The following is a 21701-nucleotide window of genomic DNA, read 5'->3' as shown; positions in this document are numbered from 1 at the left end:
CTGTGCTATACAGTAGATCCTTGTTGTTTATCTATTTCATATATAGTACTGTGTACATGTTAACCCCAAACTCCTAATTTATCTCTGCCCCATCCCCTCTGGTAACCATAAATTTGTTTTGTATGTCTGTGAGTCTATTTCTGTTTTGTAAATACGTTTATTTCTATCATGTTTTTAGATTCCACATATAAGTGATATGATATTTGTCTTTCTCTGACTTCACTTAGTATGATAATCTCTAGGTCCATCCATGTTGCTGCAGATGGCATTATTTTGTTCTTTGTTACGGCTAATATTCCATTGTGTGTATATACCACAGCTTCTTTATCCATTTATCTGTCAATGGACGTTTAGGTTGCTTCCATGTCTTGGCTATTGTAAATAGTGCTGCTATGAACATTGGGGTGCATATACCTTTTTGAATTAGAGTTTTTTCCCTATATATGCCCAGGAGTGGGATTGTTGGATCATATGATAACTTTATTTTTAGTTTCTTTAGGGAACCTCCATACTGGTCTCCATAGTGGCTGCACCAATTTACATTCCCACCAACAGTGTAGGAGGGGTCCTTTTTCTCTACACCATCTCCAGCATTTACTACTTGTAGACACTTTAATGATGACCATTCTGACTGGTGTGAGGTGATACCTCATTGTAGTTTTAATTTGCATTTCTCTAATAATTAGAGATGTTGAGCATCTTTTCCTGTGCCTGTTGACCATCTGTACGTATGTAGAAGCAAGGATTTTATTCCAAACATATTTGGAAACTATAGGATTTTAACCTGGGGATTATTATGGTGTAATTTACATTTCAAAAAGATGATTAGGTAGGAAAAGAGAAGACCCGCTGGGATTGTAGTTAGTAGACCAGAGATTGAGAACAGCATTTGAATTTGGGCTTTATTATGGAGATGGACCCAAGAGGACCTGTCCACAGTTTGGATGTGGGGAGGGAGGGAGAGGGGAAGAATCCCAGGTGTATGGGGATGTCTTTCAGAGGAAGACTAGTTTGGAGTTTAACCTTAATGACCTCTGTTAAAGTCTCCCCCAAACCTTACAGGTTAGGCTTCTAGGCCTTAGTTTGTCGTCAGTAAAACAGGTTGTGAAAATTGGACAACTAAAAGCAAAACAATTACTTTTTTTTTTTTTAACAATTACTATTTTAAAGCTAATTTCACTCCCACAAAAAACCCCACGGGGCGGGTACTTTTAAGTTCTTTCACCGGCTGAGAGGTGGAGGGACTTGCCCAAGGCAGAGGTATGATGGGTGAGAAGAATGAATGAAAGAGTAAACATCTGAGTGAACCGACCTAAGGAACCCCGCCCGCTCTAAAGACCTTTCTGAGCCCCACTTCGCCTCAGGGACCTTGCCCAGCGGCCCCTCCCACACATGCGCACTAGGACCTCCGCTGCCCCCTCGCCCACCCCCCACGCCCGGTCGGAGCATGCGCGGGTTGCTTGGCGCCAATTGCTGACCGCCGCGGCTAGCGCCAAGCTCGCGGGTCCCCGGGCAGCGCGCGTTCGCTCCCTCCTCGGCTCCAGGATGATTGGCCAGAAGACCCTCTACTCCTTCTTCTCCCCGAGCCCCGCCAGGAAGCGACGTGCCTGCAGCTCCGAGCCGGCCGAGCAGTGGAACGGAGTGGCGGCGGTAGCTGAGAGCGGGGATGCGGCGGTAAGGCGCGGCGGGGACCGCTCGTGGGGCCGGGGGTCAGGGGGAAGGGAGGGTGAGGAGGGCGAAGAGGGCGAAGAGGGCGAGGAGGGCGGCGGGCCCCGCGCGACCGAGGGGTTGCAGGAACATGGGGCTGACTGGGTAAACTGGGGCCTCCACGTGTTCAAAACAGCCGCCGTGGCGCCTCATCGGCGGCCATGCTGAGGGGTCAGCCAATGGAGGCGAACCTTGGGGCCGACGGCGCCAATCAGAGGCGAGGGGCCCGGCCCACCCTCCAATCAGAGGAGGGAGGGGGTGGGTCCTGGAGGGGAGGGTTTTTGCCGCGAAAAGACCACGTGGGGACGCTAGTGGCGGGACCCGCGGGGCGGGGCCCTGGGTGCTGGGCCCCTTCTCCGCGAACCCTTAGCGAGGCGCTGCGGGCCTTGCTCACAGACCTTTTTCCTGCCCTGTTTTGGTACCAAACTCGAAATTTGGGGCAGCGGCCTGTTAGTGCCGGAGTGGGATCAGCCCTGGGTTTCCAGAGTCCGGTTTTGTACGTACCTGCCGAGCGGGGCTGAAACCCCAAGAATGGGTGTCCTCTACCCTGGGCTGTTGGGTTGGGGACGGAAGCTGCGGGCTCCCGGGAGAGGTCCGCTGCAGCTCGTGACCCGTTTCTGCGGGGACCACTTTCAGGCCAGCTCCGCCAAGAAGATCCGGGCCGGGCAGGAGGAGCCCGGCACGCCGCCCTCGTCGCCACTGAGCCCCGAGCAGTTGGTGCGCATCCAGAAGAACAAAGCCGCCGCACTGCTCAGACTCGCAGCGCGCAATGTGCCTGTAGGTTTTGGTGAGAGTTGGAAGAAGCACCTCAGCGGGGAGTTCGGGAAACCATATTTTATTAAGGTAAAGTTGGAGACTGCGGGCACTTGTAAATATAGCAGGCCAAGCCCACGTTTATAGGATATTGCTTTCGTGAGCTCCTACTTTCTGTCCTTCAACATACAGCCATGATGTTTCGAATATGCCCAGTTTAAGATTTTTAAAAGACTATGAGGTGATATCATAGCTTCTTTTTTTTTTTTTTTTGCGGTACGCGGGCCTCTCACTGCTGTGGCCTCTCCCGTTGCGGAGCACAGGCTCCGGACGCGCAGGCTCAGCGGCCATGGCTCACGGGCCCTGCCGCTCCGCGGCATGTGGGATCTTCCAGGATCGGGGCACGAACCCGTGTCCCCTGCATCGGCAGGCGGCCTCTCAACCACTGCGCTCCCAGGGAAGCCCTCATAGCTTCTTTCAACCCATTTGTTTAGTCTGCTCCCAAGGAAAGAGTGGCCTGGTAAAACCACAAACCCGACTGAATGAAACCTGCCCTTTAAACAAAAGAGGGAGGGGTTGGCACCCGCAGGAAATCAAGGCTGTCAGGCCAATCAACTTTGACGCAGCCCAAAGAAAGGAATTAAAATGTCGGGAGGGGAACTGTTTTGATTTTTACGCAGAATTTGGATATAAAACTTGGCAAAGAGCTAGCTAAAAGCTCTTCCAGTAGCTTTCATTGGAAGCTTTCTTATTGAATTCTTATGCTTTCCAGTGAGAATCTGATTGTAAATCTAGTTTATCTTTCCATCAGCTTATGGGATTTGTTGCAGAAGAAAGGAAACATTACACTGTTTACCCACCCCCGCAGCAAGTCTTCACATGGACCCAAATGTGTGACATAAGAGATGTAAGTACAAGTTGTGGATGAATTTTACTAAAAGGGGAGTAGGACTCAAATGGTAGTTTTTAATTAGGGACACTGGAGTTAAGCCACTGTCCATAATTCAGTAATAAATAAAATACTGAAATTGTGAGGTTTGGCGGGCCGTATTTTAGCCTGTACGTACCCTGTTTAACTTTTACTGTGTGCCGTTCATATGGCAAAAAAAGAAAAGTATGTATGTAAACCATGGGTCTGTATGCTCTCACTTGTATTTTATTTTATCCTTAAACCGACCCCATGCCCATGAGAGGTAAAGTGTGGTGGTGAGGAAACTGAGGCACGAAGCAGTTAAGTCTTTTTCAAGTGGTTGTCGGGGGTCCCACCTTGACTTGCGGCTCAGTGTTCTTTCTGTCTGACCACACCATCCTTTACCGTTGATGCTTTCAAACTCTTGACTTGTGGCCTGAACACATCTCCTGTTAACAGATTCCTTTGCTTTGGTTCAGCGTATATACAATGGCTGCTCGCTGTCAGAGCTTGTTTGTGGCTTCCCACGGTGCAAACTATGAAAGCTGAGGGTGAATACGGCCACTTCCTGCATCCCAGCCTCACCTCCACCTTCCATTCTCCTCCTTTGGAGCTGGACAGGGCGGTGACCCTCTCCTCACTTCTGTCTTTTGAAAACCAACTAGAGGCATCTCTGGCACCTCCCGGAAGGAGGCCTGTCCCCCACTATATTTGTGATGTGGGTTTCCTTTGTGATGTGGGGGTTTTAGTATCTGCTTGCATTGGAGGTGTTCCATTTTTTTGTTCTCCTTTTGCCTTACTGATTTTGTAAGCTGAGGGTAGGAATCCCGTGATTTAATAAGTACCTGTTAAATCAAAGAGAAGTGAAATTGTTGAAGAAGCCATCGTGATAAGGCTGACACTCGTAATACTTAGCAGACTTCACAATTTTCATTTCAGAGCAAGCACTTCGAACGTACCTCCTTGTTTATAAAGTTAAGAAAAAAACAAGTCCTATTAAATTCAGTACTAGTTTGCCCCTTGTTTGAAGTATGTCCTGTTTTGAGTACCAATGAGCAATATTGTAAAGAAAGACTAAGAAAAGTGCATGAGACTTCTGAGGATCAGATGGCCCGGTGGGGCTTCTTTGCCAATGAGCATGTGGAGGGTCGGGGATGTTACCTGGCTCCTCTGAGGTCCTTATCCAGGACCAGACTGGAAAGCTTCCCCGCTCGGACAGGTTGCTTCATGTTGGGGAATATGCCAGGGGCAGTGTGAGTACCAACCAGAGGAATGGAGAGGCCCATGAAAGCTGCCTGATTGTGGGAACATCTGAAGCTGGATTTTGAAGAATAAAGTGTATGTTGGCTACGGAAGGAGAGTCTTAAGAAGGAACACGGCAAAAGTGTGGGAATGAAGAGAGATGGGTGGGCGGGCACCCGATCAAAAGGCCTAGTAGTATTTTCACACTGATGGTGACAGTGACCTCATTCTCCTCTGGTTCCATCCCTTAAGAGGACACAGGCAGACCTTGTTTTATTGCGCTTCGCAGATCCAGCGATTTTTACAAATCGAAGGTTTGTGGCAACCTTTCATTGTCAGATGATGGTTAGCATTTTTTAAGCAATAAAGTACTTTCTAATTAAGATACGTACTTTTTTTTGACATGCAATTGCACACTTAATAGACTACCATATCGTGTATGCGCTAGGAGACCAAAAAATTTACGTCACTTGTTTTATCGCGATGTTTGCTTAATGAGACAGTCTGGAGCTGAACCCACGGTGTCTCCGCGGCGTACCCGTCCAGGGGAGCAGGCTCCTTCATATGCTGCTGCTGGGCAACTGGAGTTTCTTCAGCTCGTGGAAAAGCAATTTGGCATATGTCGATGAAAATTTTAAATACACTTAATACTGTGACCAGCAACTCTACTCTTCTGAATCTATTCCATAGAAATGAAAGCAGCAGTATGTAAAGATACATGTAGTCGGATGTTTACTGCGTTACTTTTTTAAGGGAAAAAACTGGGAAACCAGCTGACTGCCCATCAACAACTGAGCTCTGTTGACTTAAAGGAGGCCTACAGTGTATGACGTGAGAAACACAAAAATGTAGGGTGATGAGTACAATGACCCTCATTATATATCAATAGGTGATTATAAATGGTTGGATCAGGACGGGGTAGGGATGACCGGGAGATCTTGATATATTTCTGGATGGACGTACTTGTGACAAGGGCGTATTTCCTTTTGTAATTCGAAAAACGAAGGGGATGAAAGCAAAGTTGACCCCAGCTTGTTTCAAACACGTGGGTCAGAGAAGGGAGGGGGCACTGCAGCAGGTGACTGAGGGAAGGATAACTGGGCAATGCAGTGATGGTGCCAAGTCACCTGCTCCCTTCTGGGGACTCTTAGTTGGGCCGGGAGGGGGGCCTGCCCTTGTCCTCATAGTATAAGGAGTCCTTTGTATAAGTTATCAGCCAGCCAAGGTGTCCGTTCAGACTGCCTGTACTGTAGTGTTTGATCCTCGCCATCTGGTGTTCACAGGTGAAGGTTGTCGTCCTGGGACAGGATCCATATCACGGACCCAATCAAGCTCATGGGCTCTGCTTTAGTGTTCAAAGGCCCGTGCCACCCCCGCCCAGGTACGCAGGCTCTACAGGTGGCTCAGCTCCAACTGTGATCACGTTCAAATTACAGGTGCACCTGTTTGTGGGACCGTCACTAGCCTTTGGAGCAGGATTTCTCAGTTTCTGCACTACTGACATGTGGGGCTGGGTCTTTGTGGTCGGGGGGCTGCCGTGTGCGTGGTAAGATGTTTAGCGGCACCCTTGGCCTCGAGATGCCAGCAGCACGCCCCACCCCCACCCCATTTGTGACAATGAAAAATGTCTTCAGACGTTTTCAGCCGTCCCTTGTGGGGCCACATCACGCCTGGTTAAGAACCCCTGCCTTGGAGGATTTTACGTGTCATTTACAAATATAATGAACATTAAAGGTATAAACTAAATCCATCACTTGGGAGTGGGGTGGTAACTCCTGGGCTAACTTGCTTAGGTTTTCCGAAGTTCTCTTCCTTAAACCCAAGCACTGACCGAAGTAAAGGCGTTTGGCAGGTGTGCCTGTCTAAAGGAAGGGCAGCGTTTCCCATGAATCAGTGCAGTTCGCCTGTTGTCCGCCCCGAGGGCTGGCTTTGCAGACTAACTCGCGTGTGTGCTGGAGGGTCCTGGACTTTCCGAATTGTGCTTAAGATTCTGTTTTTCTGTTTGTTTTTCTTCTGGCTTGCTTTCAGTTTGGAAAACATTTATAAAGAACTGTCTACAGACATAGATGGTTTTGTTCATCCTGGTCATGGAGATTTATCCGGATGGGCCAGGCAAGGTAAACCAGCCACTGCTAGATGTGTTTTGGATGGATTTCAACTGTCTTTCCTGTCTAGCTTGCTTATATTTTTAAAAGATACCCGTGAGGAACCAGAGAGCTCTAATAAAATGGCTAAGTTTATGTAAGTCAAAGAATGTATCTCACCACCCCCTGATATCCAGGGAGAGGAGATGGGCTGGAGGTTGAATCCAATGCCAGTGGCCAGTGATTTAATCAATCCTGCTTATGTAATGAAGCCTCCATAAAACCCCCAAAGGATGACATTTGGAGAGCTTCTGGGTTGGTGCACGCATGGAGATCGGAGAGAGAGGCAAGCTGAGAGAGGGCATGGAAGCCACGTGCTCTTTCCCTCTGTCTTGCCCTTTGCACCTCTTCATCCGACTTGACTGCATCCTTTAATATCCTTTGTAATAAACCAGGGCTTCCCTGGTGGCGCAGTGGTTGAGAATCCGCCTGCCAATGCAGGGAACGCGGGTTCGTGCCCCGGTCCGGGAGGATCCCACATGCCACGGAGCGGCTGAGCCTGCGCGTCCGGAGCCTGTGCTCCGCAACGGGAGAGGCCACAGCAGTGAGAGGCCCGCGTACCACAAAAAAAAAAACAAATGTAATAAACCAGTAATCTAATCTAGTGGAAAAAAATGTATTTCGCTTTTATCCTGCAGCCATTGGTTTTTCATGTTTTAATCATAGCATGAAAGGGAAAAGTTGGTTCCTCGTCATTCATATTTTACGTTGAACCACTCAACTTCGACCATTCAGAAGGTGGCCTCAAGTTTTCTCATTTTGACACACGGGTTATGTTGTGTGTGTTTAATACCTATCTGTGGGACGTCTTTCTCCTTTTTTAACAAACTATAATCAGGATAAGGAAAGAATATCTGCTCTTTCCTTGCAGTGAGATTTTTGTTTCAGTGAAACGTCTTGGCCTCCTTGTGTTACTTTCCAGGGTTATTTCATATCAGTTAGGGTATTTTTTGTTGTTGGTGGTGGTGGTACACGGGCTTCTCACTGTTGTGGCCCCTCCCGTTGCGGAGCACAGGCTCCGGACGCGCAGGCTCAGCGGCCATGGCTCACGGGCCCAGCCGCTCCACGGCATGTGGGATCCTCCCGGACCGGGGCACGAACCCGTATCCCCTGCATCGGCAGGCGGACTCTCAACCACTGCGCCACCAGGGAAGCCCAGGGTATATTTTTTTAAACAATTCTTTCTGATGATGGATATAATGCACGGTCACTGTTGCAAACTCAGAAGTTCGGTCTTGAAAGTGCAGAGGTGAAAATGAATCTCGCACAGAGGCACCAGCTGGTCACGTCCTAATGCTTTCTCCACCACCGGATTTCAGGTGGCTGCACCAGCTTACATCTCGGGGTGGTTTCGTCATGCGTTGAGCCCATTATTGGGTGTTTAGGCCAACTCGTTTCAGCCTCCCCCTTTTTTTTCTTTTAATTTTATTGAAGTATAGTTGATTTACAATGTTAATTTCTGCTGTACAGCAAAGTGATTCCATTATACATATACATATTCTTTTCCGTATTCTTTATAATTATGGTTTATCAAAGGATATTGAAGAGTTTTCTGTGCTATACATCCTATATATAATAGTTTGCATCTGTTAACCCCAAACTTCCAGTCCATCCCTCCCTCATCCCCCCCATGACAAGCACAAGTCCGTTCTCTCTTATCTGTGAGTCAGTTTGTTTCGTAGATATGTTCATTTGTGTCGAATTTTAGATTGCACGTTTCAGCCCCCCTTGAACCTCCTTCTTCACTGTGTGCTCGCAGGTGTTCTCCTGCTCAACGCCGTCCTCACCGTCCGGGCGCATCAGGCCAATTCTCATAAAGAGAGAGGTTGGGAGCAGTTCACCGATGCTGTTGTGTCCTGGCTCAATCAGAACTTGAACGGCCTTGTCTTCCTGCTCTGGGGCTCTTATGCTCAGAAGAAAGGCAGTGCCATTGATAGGGTATGTTTTGGGTTTTTTTTTTTTTAAACAGGTTAGAGAATTCTAGCAGTCCCTTTATGTGGTCCTAGAAAGATCATGTCCTAAAATGAAGCTTATTTTCCCTTAAAACTGTGATAATTAGGATTAGGTTTCCCATCGAAAACTGAACAGAATTCAGGGACTTCCCTGGCGGTCCAGGGGTTAAGAGTCCGTGCTCCCAACGCAGGGGCACAGGTTCTATCCCTGGTCAGGGAACTAAGATCCTGCATGCCACACAGCGCAGCCAAAAAAAAAAAAGGAAAGAAAGAAAATTGAACAGAACTCAGACGACATGATTAGTTGTGTATGAGGAGAGCAGCTGGCCAGCTTCTGCTTAGATGCAGTTGGTAACACTGGCATAAACTTGCTGCATACACAGAAAGATAACACAGGTCCCCAGGTTCCATTCATGTAACAAACGATGCAGTAGATGATGAGCCAGGTAAGTCTCTTGCTTTCAACAAGTTTGAGGGTATATGGGAAACATGAAGAGTTCCACCTAATCGCAAATGTAACCTCCCCCCATGAAAACACCATCAGCGATAATTATTAAACCTGGGCCCTGGTTGCTGGTCCCTGACACCAACCCAGCTCTTCAGTCTCTGGCCACCCCACCGCATCCTCCCCCGACCCACCTGCGTATACTTGGTTGCTGAGATTAAAAACCGGAAGTCGTCCTTGAATGCCCTTCCTCATCCCCTTAAACCCCGTCCTAAAACCATCCTAATCCTGCCTCCCCTCTGTGCTGAGCACTGGCATTTCTCTCTGGGATGCCTGTGACCGGACTGGAGGTGATGCTGGTATGAAGGAGACTGGCAAGGGGAGGAGGGGGCATGGGGCTGGGAGGGAGGGAGACGGGAAGGAGGAGTGTTTAGCTTGGGCTACTGGGAGGCACTGAATTGGGCAGTGAGGGTGGGGGGAGAAATCATAGCATAAACACGTCATACGTGAGGTAAAGGGATGAACCGAGGCGACATGGCAGTAGCTTATGGTGTATCAGATACGTGCAAACAGGTGTCAGGAGCAAGTCCAGCACTTTTCACACAGCATCTCTCCTGACCTCGACGCAGGCTGTTGGGGGTGGGAGGGATACGCTGACCCCGCTTTGTACTGGGGCTCAGGGAGGCGAGGTCACTTGCCCACTTGGGGTGAATGGAGCTTCGGACTCTGATCCGAGCAGCCGGCTCACCTGGGCGGGCCCGTGGGGAGGCCTGCCCAGCCCACGGGCGAGGGTGGCAGGGTTCCAAGCCAGCCATCAGCTTTAGAGACTTGACTCCCGTGTCAGTTATCTCCTCCATTTTCTCTTAAGTGGAGTTCTACCTTTATTTCATAATTTAGGCCTTTTTTCCTTTTTTAAGGTAGTAGATTCAATTCACATGGTTAGAAACTAAAGGATTTCAAGGCCTCCCCTCCCAGTCCCCATCCGTTCCAACTCTTCTTGGCCTCGGGTAGGCACTGGGCTTTACTGTCTGACATCTCCGGCCAGTGTCTTTTTTTTTTTTTTTTTTTGCGGTACGCGGGCCTCTCACTGCCGTGGCCTCTCCCGTTGCGGAGCACAGGCTCCGGATGCGCAGGCTCGGTGGCCATGGCTCACGGGCCCAGCCACTCCATGGCATGTGGGATCTTCCCGGACGGGGGCATGAACCCGTGTCCCCTGCATCGGCAGGCGGACTCTCAACCACTGCGCCACCAGGGAAGCCCCGTCCAGTGTCTATACACATGGATGCAAGCAGCAAGGGGGCGTGTAGGTCAGATGGAAGAGCTGCTTTCTCTATAAAGGTTCTCTGTGAATGAACAGGATGTTTTCAGGTGTTTTTTTTTTCGGGAAGAGAATAGTAGGAATAAAACCTGGCATGAACGAACTAACTGCTAAGATCTGATTACCTCGGTAATGAAGTGTGTGTGGGAGTGATTTCCAGTCTGTGTCTTAGGGAGGTTTGTGGTCAGAAGCGCCCTTACTCAGTGTATCTGTAATCTTAATAATGGTTCAGTTTGAAAGTAAACAGTTGTTAAGGTAGCTTGACCATTAAAAACCAGACTTCCCTGGCGGTCCAGCGGTTGGGACTCCGCGCTTCCATTGCAGAGGGCCTGGGTTCGATCCCTGGTTGGGGAACTAGGATCCTGCATGCTGCATGGCACAACCAAAAAAAAAAAAAAAAACTGGTAGATTGACCATTAAAACCCAAGTTGCACATCTGTAGCCCGGGGTGTCTCCTGAGCACTAGACCTGTATATTCAGCTGCTGCCTTACTAGGGACCTGGAAGCACATCAAATGCAACATTTTCCCATTCTCCTTTCCTCGTCCATCCCTAACTAAACTTGGGCCCCTGGATGCCCAAGGATAAAAAGGGCCGCTGTCTACCCAGTTGCCCAACCAGAAATCGCATATCATTCTTGACCCCTCCCTTTCTTTCCCCCTCTCCTTCCCCCTCTCCACCCTTTGTATCTATCCCCACCTCCTGCAACCAGTCATACACAGACTTTCTTCTCTCAGCCCCCCCACCACCTGCCCAACTTAGCCTCAGGTCAGCCCCATCTCATCTTGCCCAGAGCAGAGCGTTCAGACGCCCTCTCCTTGGAAGGCCTCGACCTGGGCTCATGAGCTGGGGTCTGGGCACGGCCCCGGCCTGCCTGTCACCCTCTGTGAACTCCAGGCCCCCTGAACCACCTGGACTTCTCCCCACCCCCTACTCCCCTGACTGCCTTTGAACGTCCTGCTTCCTCTGTCCAGCATGTAGAGGTCTTTTCCTTCCCTGGAGGCTGGCTGACTGGTCCTTTATAATGCACACAGCTCTCGTGTTCAGGGGCCTGCCCCATATGCTGTACCCTGTGCTGAGCACCCGGCCTGCATCCCTTCCCGGGATGCTCTGCGCGCACGACCCATCTTTTGTTCTTCACAGGATCTTCCTGAGCTGGCACTGCTGTTAACTTCCAGTCCACAGGTGAAAAGTGACCTGTGGCCTAGGGAGGGTCAGTGACTTCCCTGGGGCTGCGCCACTGCTGAGTGGCAGGGCCAGGACCTGAAGGAACCCAGGTTCCATGCCCTGACCCACACTGGGCTGCCCGGCTTCACTGATGGCCCCTCCTCAACCCAGCCTTGAAGGCAGGGGTATCTTGAAAGACGATTATTTGTTGGGTGATTTTTTTTTTTAATTTTTATTTATTTTTGGCTGCGTTGGGTCTTCATTGCTGCGTGCGGGTTTTCTCTAGTTGTGGCTTGTGGGCTCTAGAGCACAGGCTCAGTAGTTGTGGTGCACAGGCTTAGCTGCTCCACGGCATGTGGGATCTTCCTGGACCAGGGCTCGAACCTGTGTCCCCTGCATTGGCAGGCAGGTTCTTAACCACTGCACCACCAGGGAAGCCCTGTTGGGTGATTTTTATTTAAATACAGGAAAGAATAAAGAAGAAAGCAAAAATGGGCCAGAATCTTCCTACTAAGTTAACTACAGTTGACATTTTAAAAAATTTTAAGTATTCTATTTTGGTGGTGAGATAATGCAAACAGCATAGAAAGGTACAATCTTTCACCTAAAGGAACTACTATAAATAGTGTCTTGGGTCTTATCCCCCCTACCAAAGAATTTTTTTTAATTTAATGCATTTATCACTTTTTCTTGCTTTTTTTCCCCACTTGACATATTTTAGAGGTCTCCCTGTGTCAGCATATGCAGCTTGATCTTGTTCTTCTAGTAGCTGTGTGGTGTTGCGTTAACAGAACTTTAGAAAAATATTTGTAATCTGTTGCATAACACTGGATTTATAGTAGGTTTTACCTGATAGGAGCCGTGCACCTCCTCAAGCCTGCATCTTTATGGAGATGTGTGCATCATGGCGTCCTTTACCAAATAACAGTCTCAGCAGTGGGACTGCTGGGTCATAGGACAAGGGCACCTACGAGTCCTATCGAGAGTGCCCAGTGGAGAGCAGAGACGGGTGCTCTGCATCCTTAGGGCCTAGCCCAGGTAGTGGCTCTACCAACCAGTGGAGGATGAACGCACGGACCTGTGTGGATGCTGCAAGTAAACCAACACCGTGAGGAAAGTGGGCGAATTTAGAGCGGTCACAGGGGAGCGGCAGAGCTGACAGAAAGCGCCACAGCCAGAGTGGTTTTTTTTTTAAAGTCCTGAGAGTGTCCCCACAATCTCACTCCCCGTCTCCTCCTCTTTCAGAAGCGGCACCACGTGCTGCAGACCGCGCATCCCTCGCCGTTTTCGGTGTACAGGGGGTTCTTCGGATGCAGGCATTTCTCTAAAACCAATGAGCTGCTGCAGAAGTCCGGCAAAGAGCCCATCAACTGGAAGGATCTGTGACCTTGACCCTTGGGGGTCAGGGGTCTTTGAGTGGTTTTCTAGAAGCTGTGATTGAAGTATCTGTCATTTATGAAGTCAAAGTCAAAAAACAATTTCCCTCCTAATTCTTCAGCACACTGCACAAGGGCACACATTTTCCGAGGAGCAGCAGTGAACCAGGCAGCCTGGGAGCAGCTTTACCTGGCCAGAAGCACAAAAATCTTCCTGGGACCTCTGGCCTGGAATATGCTGCCTGTGGGTCAAGGTTCTTGGAAGGGAGATGAGGTCAAATACTCTGGACTCTGTTCCCCTTTGTTATTACTTTCAAGCAGGGAGGAGATAAGCACCTTTTTGGTACAGCCAGCTTCTACTTGTTTTTACCTGGCAGGTTAGACTTTAGGTTTTGTGGTGTTGGGTGTTTTTATTTGGAAAGGCCCCCTTTCTTTACCCAGCCTGGCGTTCCAGTCTTGGTCAGGTACACTGGCCCGTGATCTTTCACGGAGCTCTCAGGAAGCCTGAGGTTTTTGCAAGTTCCCAGAAATTAGGGATCGAGTTCCTGACCGTCGTACTGGCGAAAATTGCTAAGGAACCATCCTTGGTGTGAACTTTCACTTCTGGAGGCTGGGGAAAGTGAACTGGGTCTAGTCTATGCAATTAGTTATGTAATTCTTTGGGTGTTTCTAGGAATAAGGTATGGAGGTTGAACAGAAAGGAGGAGAAAAGTTTTTGTTTTTTTTTAAGAGGAAAGATGCTTTTTTCCTAGCTGCATCTCGTCTGGGGTTTGTGCCAGCATACACTGCCAGTGTTTTTTCGTGTGTGGGGGGTAGGGGTGCGGTTAGACTGAAATCACTTTGGGATTTTTTTCGGCAACACTGGTGAATTTTGCTTTTTTAAAAAAGATACTTAACGCAGATGTGTACATATATATATATATTTTTTTTAATCCTTTTTTTAAGAGGCAGTCTTTATTAGGTGTGCACCTCCATCCCAGATGCCGTTAGAGCGCTGTTTTGCTGTTAGCTGGGTTAAAGGGTTAACCCCGCGAGAGTTTGGTAATAAAAGATTGTTGAAGTTTCGCTTGGTGCCTGGTCCTTCTGGGCCCTGGGCGGACGCCCTTCAGGCTGCTCTTGGCTTGGGGCGGCCCGCGGTCGCCATGACAACCAATGTGGGCCGGAAGGGCCGCCTCCGTGCCGCCCTTCCTCCTTCCCCCCTCCCCCCGCCCCTCCGCGCCAGGCCCCGGTGAGCCCTGGGCCGGGTTCCCGGGAGGGGCGCGCGCAGGAGTCGGCGAGGGCGCTGTGGAGGGGGTATGGGGGCTGAACGGGGTCGGGGTCTGCTGGGACCCTAAAGGAGCCACTTCGGACTGGAAAAAGCATTTCTCCACGGATCTTGGCATACTCACCATGGCTGCGTGTCCTGCCAAGCCCTGCGACAGTGCGAGGGCAGCTTCCCCCCACCGTCCCTCAGCTAGTTTTCCAGACTCTTCTCTGGGCTTGAGGTGTGAGGCCAAGGCACTGGGAAGACCCCCTGATGGTGGCCCACTGACCTGGCAGCACTTGGCTCCAGTAGCTGGGGTGGAACATCCAGAGAAAAGGTCGGTGTCCCCTGCTGTCTGATGAAGGGAGCAAAAAGAATAAAAAAGTCTTGGGAACGCGGGTGCTCGTGTTTAAGTGGGCGAGAAGGGCCGCATCCAGTGAGAACGTCCAGTCTAACACGTTTCTTAGGAGGGCAGGGATTTGGAAACTTGCTTGAGAAGATAACTTCCCCTCCGGGCCTCAGTTTTCTCATGTCTGAAAAGAAGGGTTTATGATCCCACATTGTGCAAAATCAGCACGAAGATGCATTTGCAGTTTTCCCTCTGGTAACTTTGGGGTCCTCCGCTAAGCGTTCCAACGGATTCCCTTTATCCAAAGAAGAAGTGAGAGAAGAATGTTTATCAGTGAGGTTTTAACACCGATGTCCTAATGCAGTGCTGTGAGTAGGGAGGAAGCAGAAAGCTCTGAGGTACCACATATAATTGAAAAGCAAACTAATTTTTTTTTTTTTTTTTTTTTTTTGAGTTACGCGGGCCCCTCACTGCTGTGGCCCCTCCCGTTGCGGAGCACAGGCTCCGGACGCGCAGGCTCAGCGGCCATGGCTCACGGGCCCAGCCGCTCCGCGGCATGTGGGATCTTCCTGGACCGGGGCACAAACCCGTGTCCCCTGCGTCGGCAGGCAGACTCTCAACCACTGCGCCACCAGGGAAGCCCCTGCAAACTAATTTTTAAAGAAATTATATTGAACCTTGGAAGTGTAGTGACACTTTAAACAGAACACAGAGCAGCATCTTAAATGGTCTATGACCACCCCCGCCCCCGAAAAAGAAATACAAATTCGATCACTGATTTTTTTAGAAACAAGGTTAATTTTGATGAACTTTTAGCTGTGTAGTTGTAACTTTTTCGTGTGTTTTCAGATTTGCTATGATTATAGCACTGGGTCACTGGGTATGCAGAGATGTGTAAAAGGTGTTAAAAAGTTAAGCTGAGTAAATGAAGATCTAATTGGCGTCATTAAAAGATTCATGAGTCACGCACCATCTCATCTAGCAGAGACATACTCTGAGGGGTGGAAGGCATTTGTAGAAAGGAGGGTGGAACAAGGAAATCATCGAAAAAAGTGAAAGTTCATTGGAGGAAAGTCAGTTCAAGTGACAGTGGCTTCTCATTGGGGTTTGTGATTGACACTGTGGGGTAACTGACCAGAGTCAGTTACCAGAGGGCATAAGAGCTTCCTCTCCAGGCCTTCCCAACTCCAGTTTTAGTTGAGGTTTCCTTTTATTAATTTTCAGTTACTGCCTTTTGATCAAGATCTTCCTCGAAAAGCATCGCTGATCCAGAGACAGGCTTTCCAAATTCAGCCTTCACTCCTCGGTGCCAGGAAAGACCTTTTCTGGGTGTCACGTCCCACACTGGAGGGAAAGTGCACTGACCAGAAACTGCCTGAGGCCACATTTGAGTAACAAGAGACAGTAGTAGGGAGAACTCACAGGCATTTCTTATCCCAAGTCTGTATTTTGTCAAGGTTGTAAGCGTTGGAAATCATCTCAAAGCGCTGAGCTAGCATCACCTCATTAAGCACATCATTTTCACTAAGGTCCAACAAACAGGAGGTAGAAAACTTAACAAGTATGCAGAGCAGAATTTAAAACAACATAACAAAACCATCTTTACACAGAACCATAAAGATGGTTCTAAACCAAAACCTTCACATACAAAGATGTAGCCAGGAGGTGTGCATAAGGCTGCTGCATAAGTGACAGTATCTGTGGACCCGTTCATTGTACAGAGGCATTAGCATCATTCCACCAAGGCTCATAGACTGTATTATTACCTATTGAAAGGCTGTCTAAATACATGGGTATGTCAGTAAGCTTACAAATGGCCTGATTACATTGGCTGCCCCAGAGTTTCTTAAATAGATAGTCGAGAGACCTCATTTTCCCATCCCAGGGTCGGGTTAGATTGAAGCAAAGAACAAGGTTAGGTGGGCTTAGTACCCTCACTTTATAAAACGGGCCCTTGGAACAATTTAAACACAGTGGCATTTGGGATTCCGTTGAAATTACTTCTACGGTGGAGCCAGGCCAAGTGGCAGTTGAATGAAGTCCAGCTGCAGGTGTTCAAGGGTCTCAGGGCTCCAGGAGCAAGAATATTTTTTCCAGGATTATGGACCTGGCAGATAAGAATCGTTGGTAGTCTGTTTTTTGCAGTTTTGTAGACGTCTCCCCACCAATGGTGATTCATAATTTGAGTCATCTTAAATGTGCAATGGTGGATGAAGGAATGTAAACACAAACGAAAAACAAAAAAAGGGATTTACCAGGGTTCCAGGAAGAACCAGGCAGCCGTCTTGGGTTTTTCCAAGAGCCCTGACCATTCACTTAGTTTACAGCCATTGTTTACCCACCTTAATTTCACTGATTCAGGAGCAGACCGTTGCCATTTTACAAGGACATCAGGATGGCAGAAGTCTGGCAGTGAGGGATGATTTTTTGCAGAAGCAGAATGGATTGCATCCACATGTGTTAACAATCTTTATAGATTCTGTTGCTGTTGCCTTTGAATGAGAGTCATCCAGGACATTTCCCTGATACTCAGGTTCAGTCCTTTTAGTGTGAGTCTTAATTTTGATGACAGCAATTTCAGAAAGTAAGAGAATAGCAGTAAGAAGATCGTTTACTTGTTGCCCATTTTCTGTTGGGGTCCCAGAGGATGTCATACAACATTTTAAGATAATAACTAGAATTACAAGTGATAATCATTGTACCAGGTCCTATCAGATTTCTAGGAATTTCACACAATTTCTGGAACGCTTACATACCTGTACAAACACAACATAGAAAAAGCTTAGTGGGGACTTCCCTGGTGGTCCAGCAGTTAAGACTCTGCACTCCCAATGCATGGGGCCCAGGTTTGATCTCTGGTCAGGGAACTAGATCCCGCATGCCGCACCTAAGAGCCTGCATGCCGCAACTAAAGATCCCACACGCCATGATGAAGATCCCACACACGGCAATGAAGATCCCTAATGCCGCCATTAAGACCTGGCGCAGCCAAATAAATATTTTTTTTAAAAAAGGTTTAGTACTATTTCTTGTTTGACAGTGCTTCTCGTGTAATTTAACATATCAAATAAGCCTAATTAGTTTAACAAATATTTTGGTAAGTTCCAGGGGCCCTGTGGGAAAATCCCAAAGTTCCTTCCAGGTCAAAAAGACTTCATTTAGAATTTGATTTGGGGAAGCTTGTTAAAAATATGAAAAAAAAAAAAGGTTTAAAAACACTGCATAGATAGGATCACAGGTTACTGTAAAACATTACTTAGTTATCTATTTAACCAAAGTGACAAAAATAAAATTAACAAGAAAATATAGAAGGTTATACAGGTGTTAGCAAAACTTTAGCTCTTTTAATATTAAGAAGACTCAGTTTTCCTGAGTAACCAAGGACCTGATGACAAAGAGCACAGGAGATCACTGTGATAAAACACAAAATCTTTGCTTTCTAGGCAAATTACTTTTAAAGAAAAAGATTTTACAATCTTTTGTCAGGAGCAGATCAACAATCCCAGAAAACTTGTTCTTTCAGCAGATGAAAGAAAATTAAGCTTTAATTTTACATAATATTGAAGCCTATTTCCAGAACCCTTCTGGTAGCAATCCAAATTTTAAACCACTTGACTACAGAAGGTAAATTTGTCCTTCATAAGCAGAAGTTCTAGTTTAGACAAAATTACACTCACTTCCCTTAACAGAAATGCATCTTTATTCTTCATGCCTTTTCTTACCTTTCCTTGCATACAGGGTTGTTTCCCTTATTATTTCTAGTAGTTTCAATAACATATGTTAGAATTTTTAGCCCTGAGAAATCTTTAATTTCTAGTGAAAACTAAGAAGCAAGTAATTATGAACTGTCTTTAATATTAGCATTCTGTGGCTTGGCAAATTTATAAATACTTTTAATAGTTTATAGAAACATGCTTTTTGGTGTGGCTTAAAACATGTTTACTAATAGATCCACTTCGTTTCTCTGCAGTGGGAATTCAAAAGCAGATAAACCTATGATCAGTAATTAATATTCAATATTTTATCTTACATGGGAATGATCCATATATTCAATAAGTTTCTATCATTTAATTTAACTTAGCAAAATTCTAAAGTTTCAGGTTGCCGGAAAGATTTGTGAAACTTATCTGAAAAGTTCACCTAAAAAACCTTTTATCTTACATTTATTTAATTTACTTGCCCTTAGCAGTTATGTTTAGATTACTTATGAAAATTTCATCATACCGAGTTATTTTTCTTGACAAATTTGTAAGCCTAGGTAGAATAAAAGTATTATATTTAATGCTAAAAACTCTAAAGACATGCCTGTTTTATTTAAGCCAACAAACTTAAACTAGCTTTTATTTACTGAAGATTATCCCAGATCACATGAGGCATTTGGGTTAGTTTCTATTTTTCTGAGAATTTAGAATGCCCAATCTTTAAAAGTGCTTGACCTTCAAACCAACTAAATAGAGCTCTTTTACAAAATAATTTTAGCAGTACCATCCGGAAGTAGAAAAATATCTCACATTTAATATCTATATCTACCTATTTATCTCTATATATCTATCTAGATACCTTTATATACATGTACACAAATATATAAACAGATGCAAACAGATTATAAGTTTTCCTTCTTTTGTGCAGGACAGCTCTATAATGTCCTGATCTATTACAATAGGGGAGGTTTGGGGATTGGCAAAAAGGGTGGACAGACCCCTCCACTTATTGTTGGACTGTCTCTTTCTCTCTGGGTACACAGTTCATTTTAACTTAGGGGAGGAGCCTAAAAAAATTACACCAGGCTCTGAATATCAGCTTCCACTTTTCTGATCATAAAGTTATTGAATCCTTTCAAACATCTTGTCAAGATTTAGCCAGGGCAAACAATAAATACTACTGGCAGTGCGAACGTGAGTTGTATTTGTAGTTTCCCCTTGGCTGTTAAAGGGAATAACACAGCAGTTTACCAGAAAATCCCTCAGCGTCCCGTCAACTTTGGTAGGGGCCCATATGGGGGCATTTAAGTTGATGTTGAAGAATTTGCATAAAGTTTTAAGGACAACCACTTTCCCACTGTCCCAGGTGATTACAATTGAGACATCAAGTTCTCTGCCAGTGTTTTTTCTTTTTAATATTTATATATTTATTTATTTGGGGTACTCGGGATCTTTGTTGCGGCATGTGGGATCTAGTTCCCTGACCAGGGAAGTGAACCTGGGCCCCCTGCATTGGGAGCTCGGAGTCTTAACCACTGGACCACCAGGGAAGCCCCTGGGCCAATGTTTTGATAATGAACTGCTAAGAGGGTGAAAAGGGGGAGGCCTAGGTGTTGTTTTAGATACTTTTGCATCTTTAATTGTTTTAATTACCCTTTTGCAATGAATCTTCCAGTGAAACTATTTTGGAATCCTGAAGCATTTTGGTAGCTTCCACGTACCATTTGAAATAGGTGTCCCATCTGTTTGTTCAACTTGGGATCCCTTTCTCTCTAGCGTATTTCTTTCTTTTTTTTTTTTTTATCTAGCGTATTTCTTAAATGAACAATCTTGTCTGACTGGAACATTCCCCAGGATGGCCATTGTAATTCTATGTAGTCTTTATTAAGACTTCGCCATTTTTGTAGATATCTACAGCTTCTGGGACCACAGTTCTTAGACAGAATAAGCAGGTGTGTTGGAAGGTGGTGAGCTCACCTCTTTGGATATAAAGCATCTGTTTCTTTTAGCTAAGTCTTTGGGTTTCTTGGAGCCTCACTAATAATCTGGGGAGTGGGGAAAGGGTTTAACCTCCAGGCCCCAAAGAATGAGGACTGTGGGTTGATTCCAAACAAATGAGCTGCAGCTGCTACCAGGAGTTCCCAAAGTGGAATCTGGGGGAGGATTCCAAATAAATGGGGAATTGTAGAGTAAACTGTTAGCAGTTCCCAAAGTGGAATCCAGAAGGGAGTTTAAGGGCTGGGATTTTTCCATCTGGGAAATTGTGGTCTTAAAGGCTAGGGACTTAGCTTCAGGTAGAACCATCTGCCAGCTCAAGATGACCTGCCCTGTAAAGGAAAGCCAATGGGGTTGCGAGCTTGAACGCAAAGAGGGTGGAGCCCAAACAGAGGGGAACTTACCAATGGCCCTCGCAAACGGCAAGAAAGACAGTGAACGCAAACCATTGCTCATTGTCCCCGATTGTCATCAGGAGTTTGCTTTGGATCCCCTCACTGCCACCAATCTGTTAAAAAACAAATTTAAACTGAGTAAATTTGAAGATCTAATTGGCTTTATTAAATGATTCACAAATCGGGCAGCATCTCATCTAGCAAGCAGAGAGATACTTAAGTTGTACAAAACGGCAGGTTTTTATAGAAAGGAGGGTGGGACAAGGAAATCAACACGAGAAAAGTGAAAGTTCATTGGAGGAAAGTGAAAGTTCAGGTGATAACAGCTTCTCATTGGCTGAGCTGAGGCCATTTCCATTGGCTGGGCTTGTTACCGGGCAGGAAGAAAATCTTCCTCCTTCTGGAGTAGTAAAGTATTTGTATTTGGGAGTGCTAGGTATGTCTCTTCTGGTTGGGATCTGTAATTGATGTCTTCCTGTTTGGGGTAATTGATGAGGAATGGGAGGGTTGAGAGCGCCCTCTACAGGCCTTCCAATTTCAGTTGCGGTTTCCTCTTACTAATTTTCACAAAGGCAGTCTTGGCTTTGTAGAGCAGGGATCAGCATACTTTTTCTATAAAGGGTCAGATAGTAAATATTTTAGGCTTTGCAGTCATCCCGTCTCTGGGAAATACTCAACTCTTCATTTACACGTACAAAATGTAAATGAATGGTGTGGCTGTGTTCCAATAAAATTTTATGGACACTGCAGTTGGCATTTAATATGATTTGTGAGTGTCACAATCTTTCGATTTTTTAAATAAAGCATTTAACAAATGTAAAAACCACTCTTAGCCCGGGAGCCATAGGAAAACAGGCAACACGGGCCATAGATTTTGGCTCCCTGCTCTAGTACTTCCACTCAGATGGCAGCAGTGATGGGGCCCATCTGTTGCGTCCTCCCACTGCCTGGCCAGTTCCGCGTGGCTTGCTGTGGGAGCCTGTGAGAGCCCAGCCAACAAATGAT

General features: G+C 46.7%; 2 protein-coding genes across 13 annotated transcripts in view; both read left to right on the top strand.

Moving 5' to 3' along the window:
* Positions 1 to 1475: 1475 nt before the first annotated feature.
* UNG (uracil DNA glycosylase) lies at positions 1476 to 14078 on the top strand. Its single transcript, XM_004317731.4, has 7 exons — positions 1476 to 1674; positions 2344 to 2550; positions 3272 to 3367; positions 5896 to 5993; positions 6641 to 6729; positions 8516 to 8694; positions 12883 to 14078. The coding sequence occupies exons 1-7, from the start codon at positions 1546 to 1548 to the stop codon at positions 13021 to 13023; spliced, it is 939 nt and encodes a 312-aa protein (XP_004317779.3). The 5' UTR covers positions 1476 to 1545; the 3' UTR covers positions 13024 to 14078.
* The window catches only part of ACACB (acetyl-CoA carboxylase beta), a 139890-nt gene continuing 121418 nt past the window's right edge, over positions 3230 to 21701 (top strand). For 11 of the 12 annotated variants that reach the window (XM_073790216.1, XM_073790215.1, XM_073790214.1 and 8 more), the window contains exon 1: positions 8560 to 8694. The gene's annotated coding sequence lies outside the window, so the exon portion shown is untranslated. Of the gene's footprint in view, positions 3368 to 8559; positions 8695 to 21701 lie in introns of those variants that run through there. The other variant, XM_073790211.1, reaches the window with a different exon arrangement.

The sequence above is a fragment of the Tursiops truncatus genome, chromosome 13 (assembly GCF_011762595.2).
Source record: "Tursiops truncatus isolate mTurTru1 chromosome 13, mTurTru1.mat.Y, whole genome shotgun sequence".
NCBI lineage: Eukaryota > Metazoa > Chordata > Mammalia > Artiodactyla > Delphinidae > Tursiops > Tursiops truncatus.
The sequence above is the reverse complement of the archived record's forward strand: the minus strand, read 5'-3'. Positions and strand labels throughout refer to the sequence as shown.

Bases quoted from the DNA above. Each gene is read 5' to 3' on its own strand.
- UNG (XM_004317731.4), top strand. From the start codon at position 1,546: ATGATTGGCCAGAAGACCCTCTACTCCTTCTTCTCCCCGAGCCCCGCC. The intron at 3,368-5,895 runs GTAAGTACAAGT...TGGTGTTCACAG, and splicing joins AAATGTGTGACATAAGAGAT to GTGAAGGTTGTCGTCCTGGG. The intron at 8,695-12,882 runs GTATGTTTTGGG...CTCCTCTTTCAG, and splicing joins AAGGCAGTGCCATTGATAGG to AAGCGGCACCACGTGCTGCA.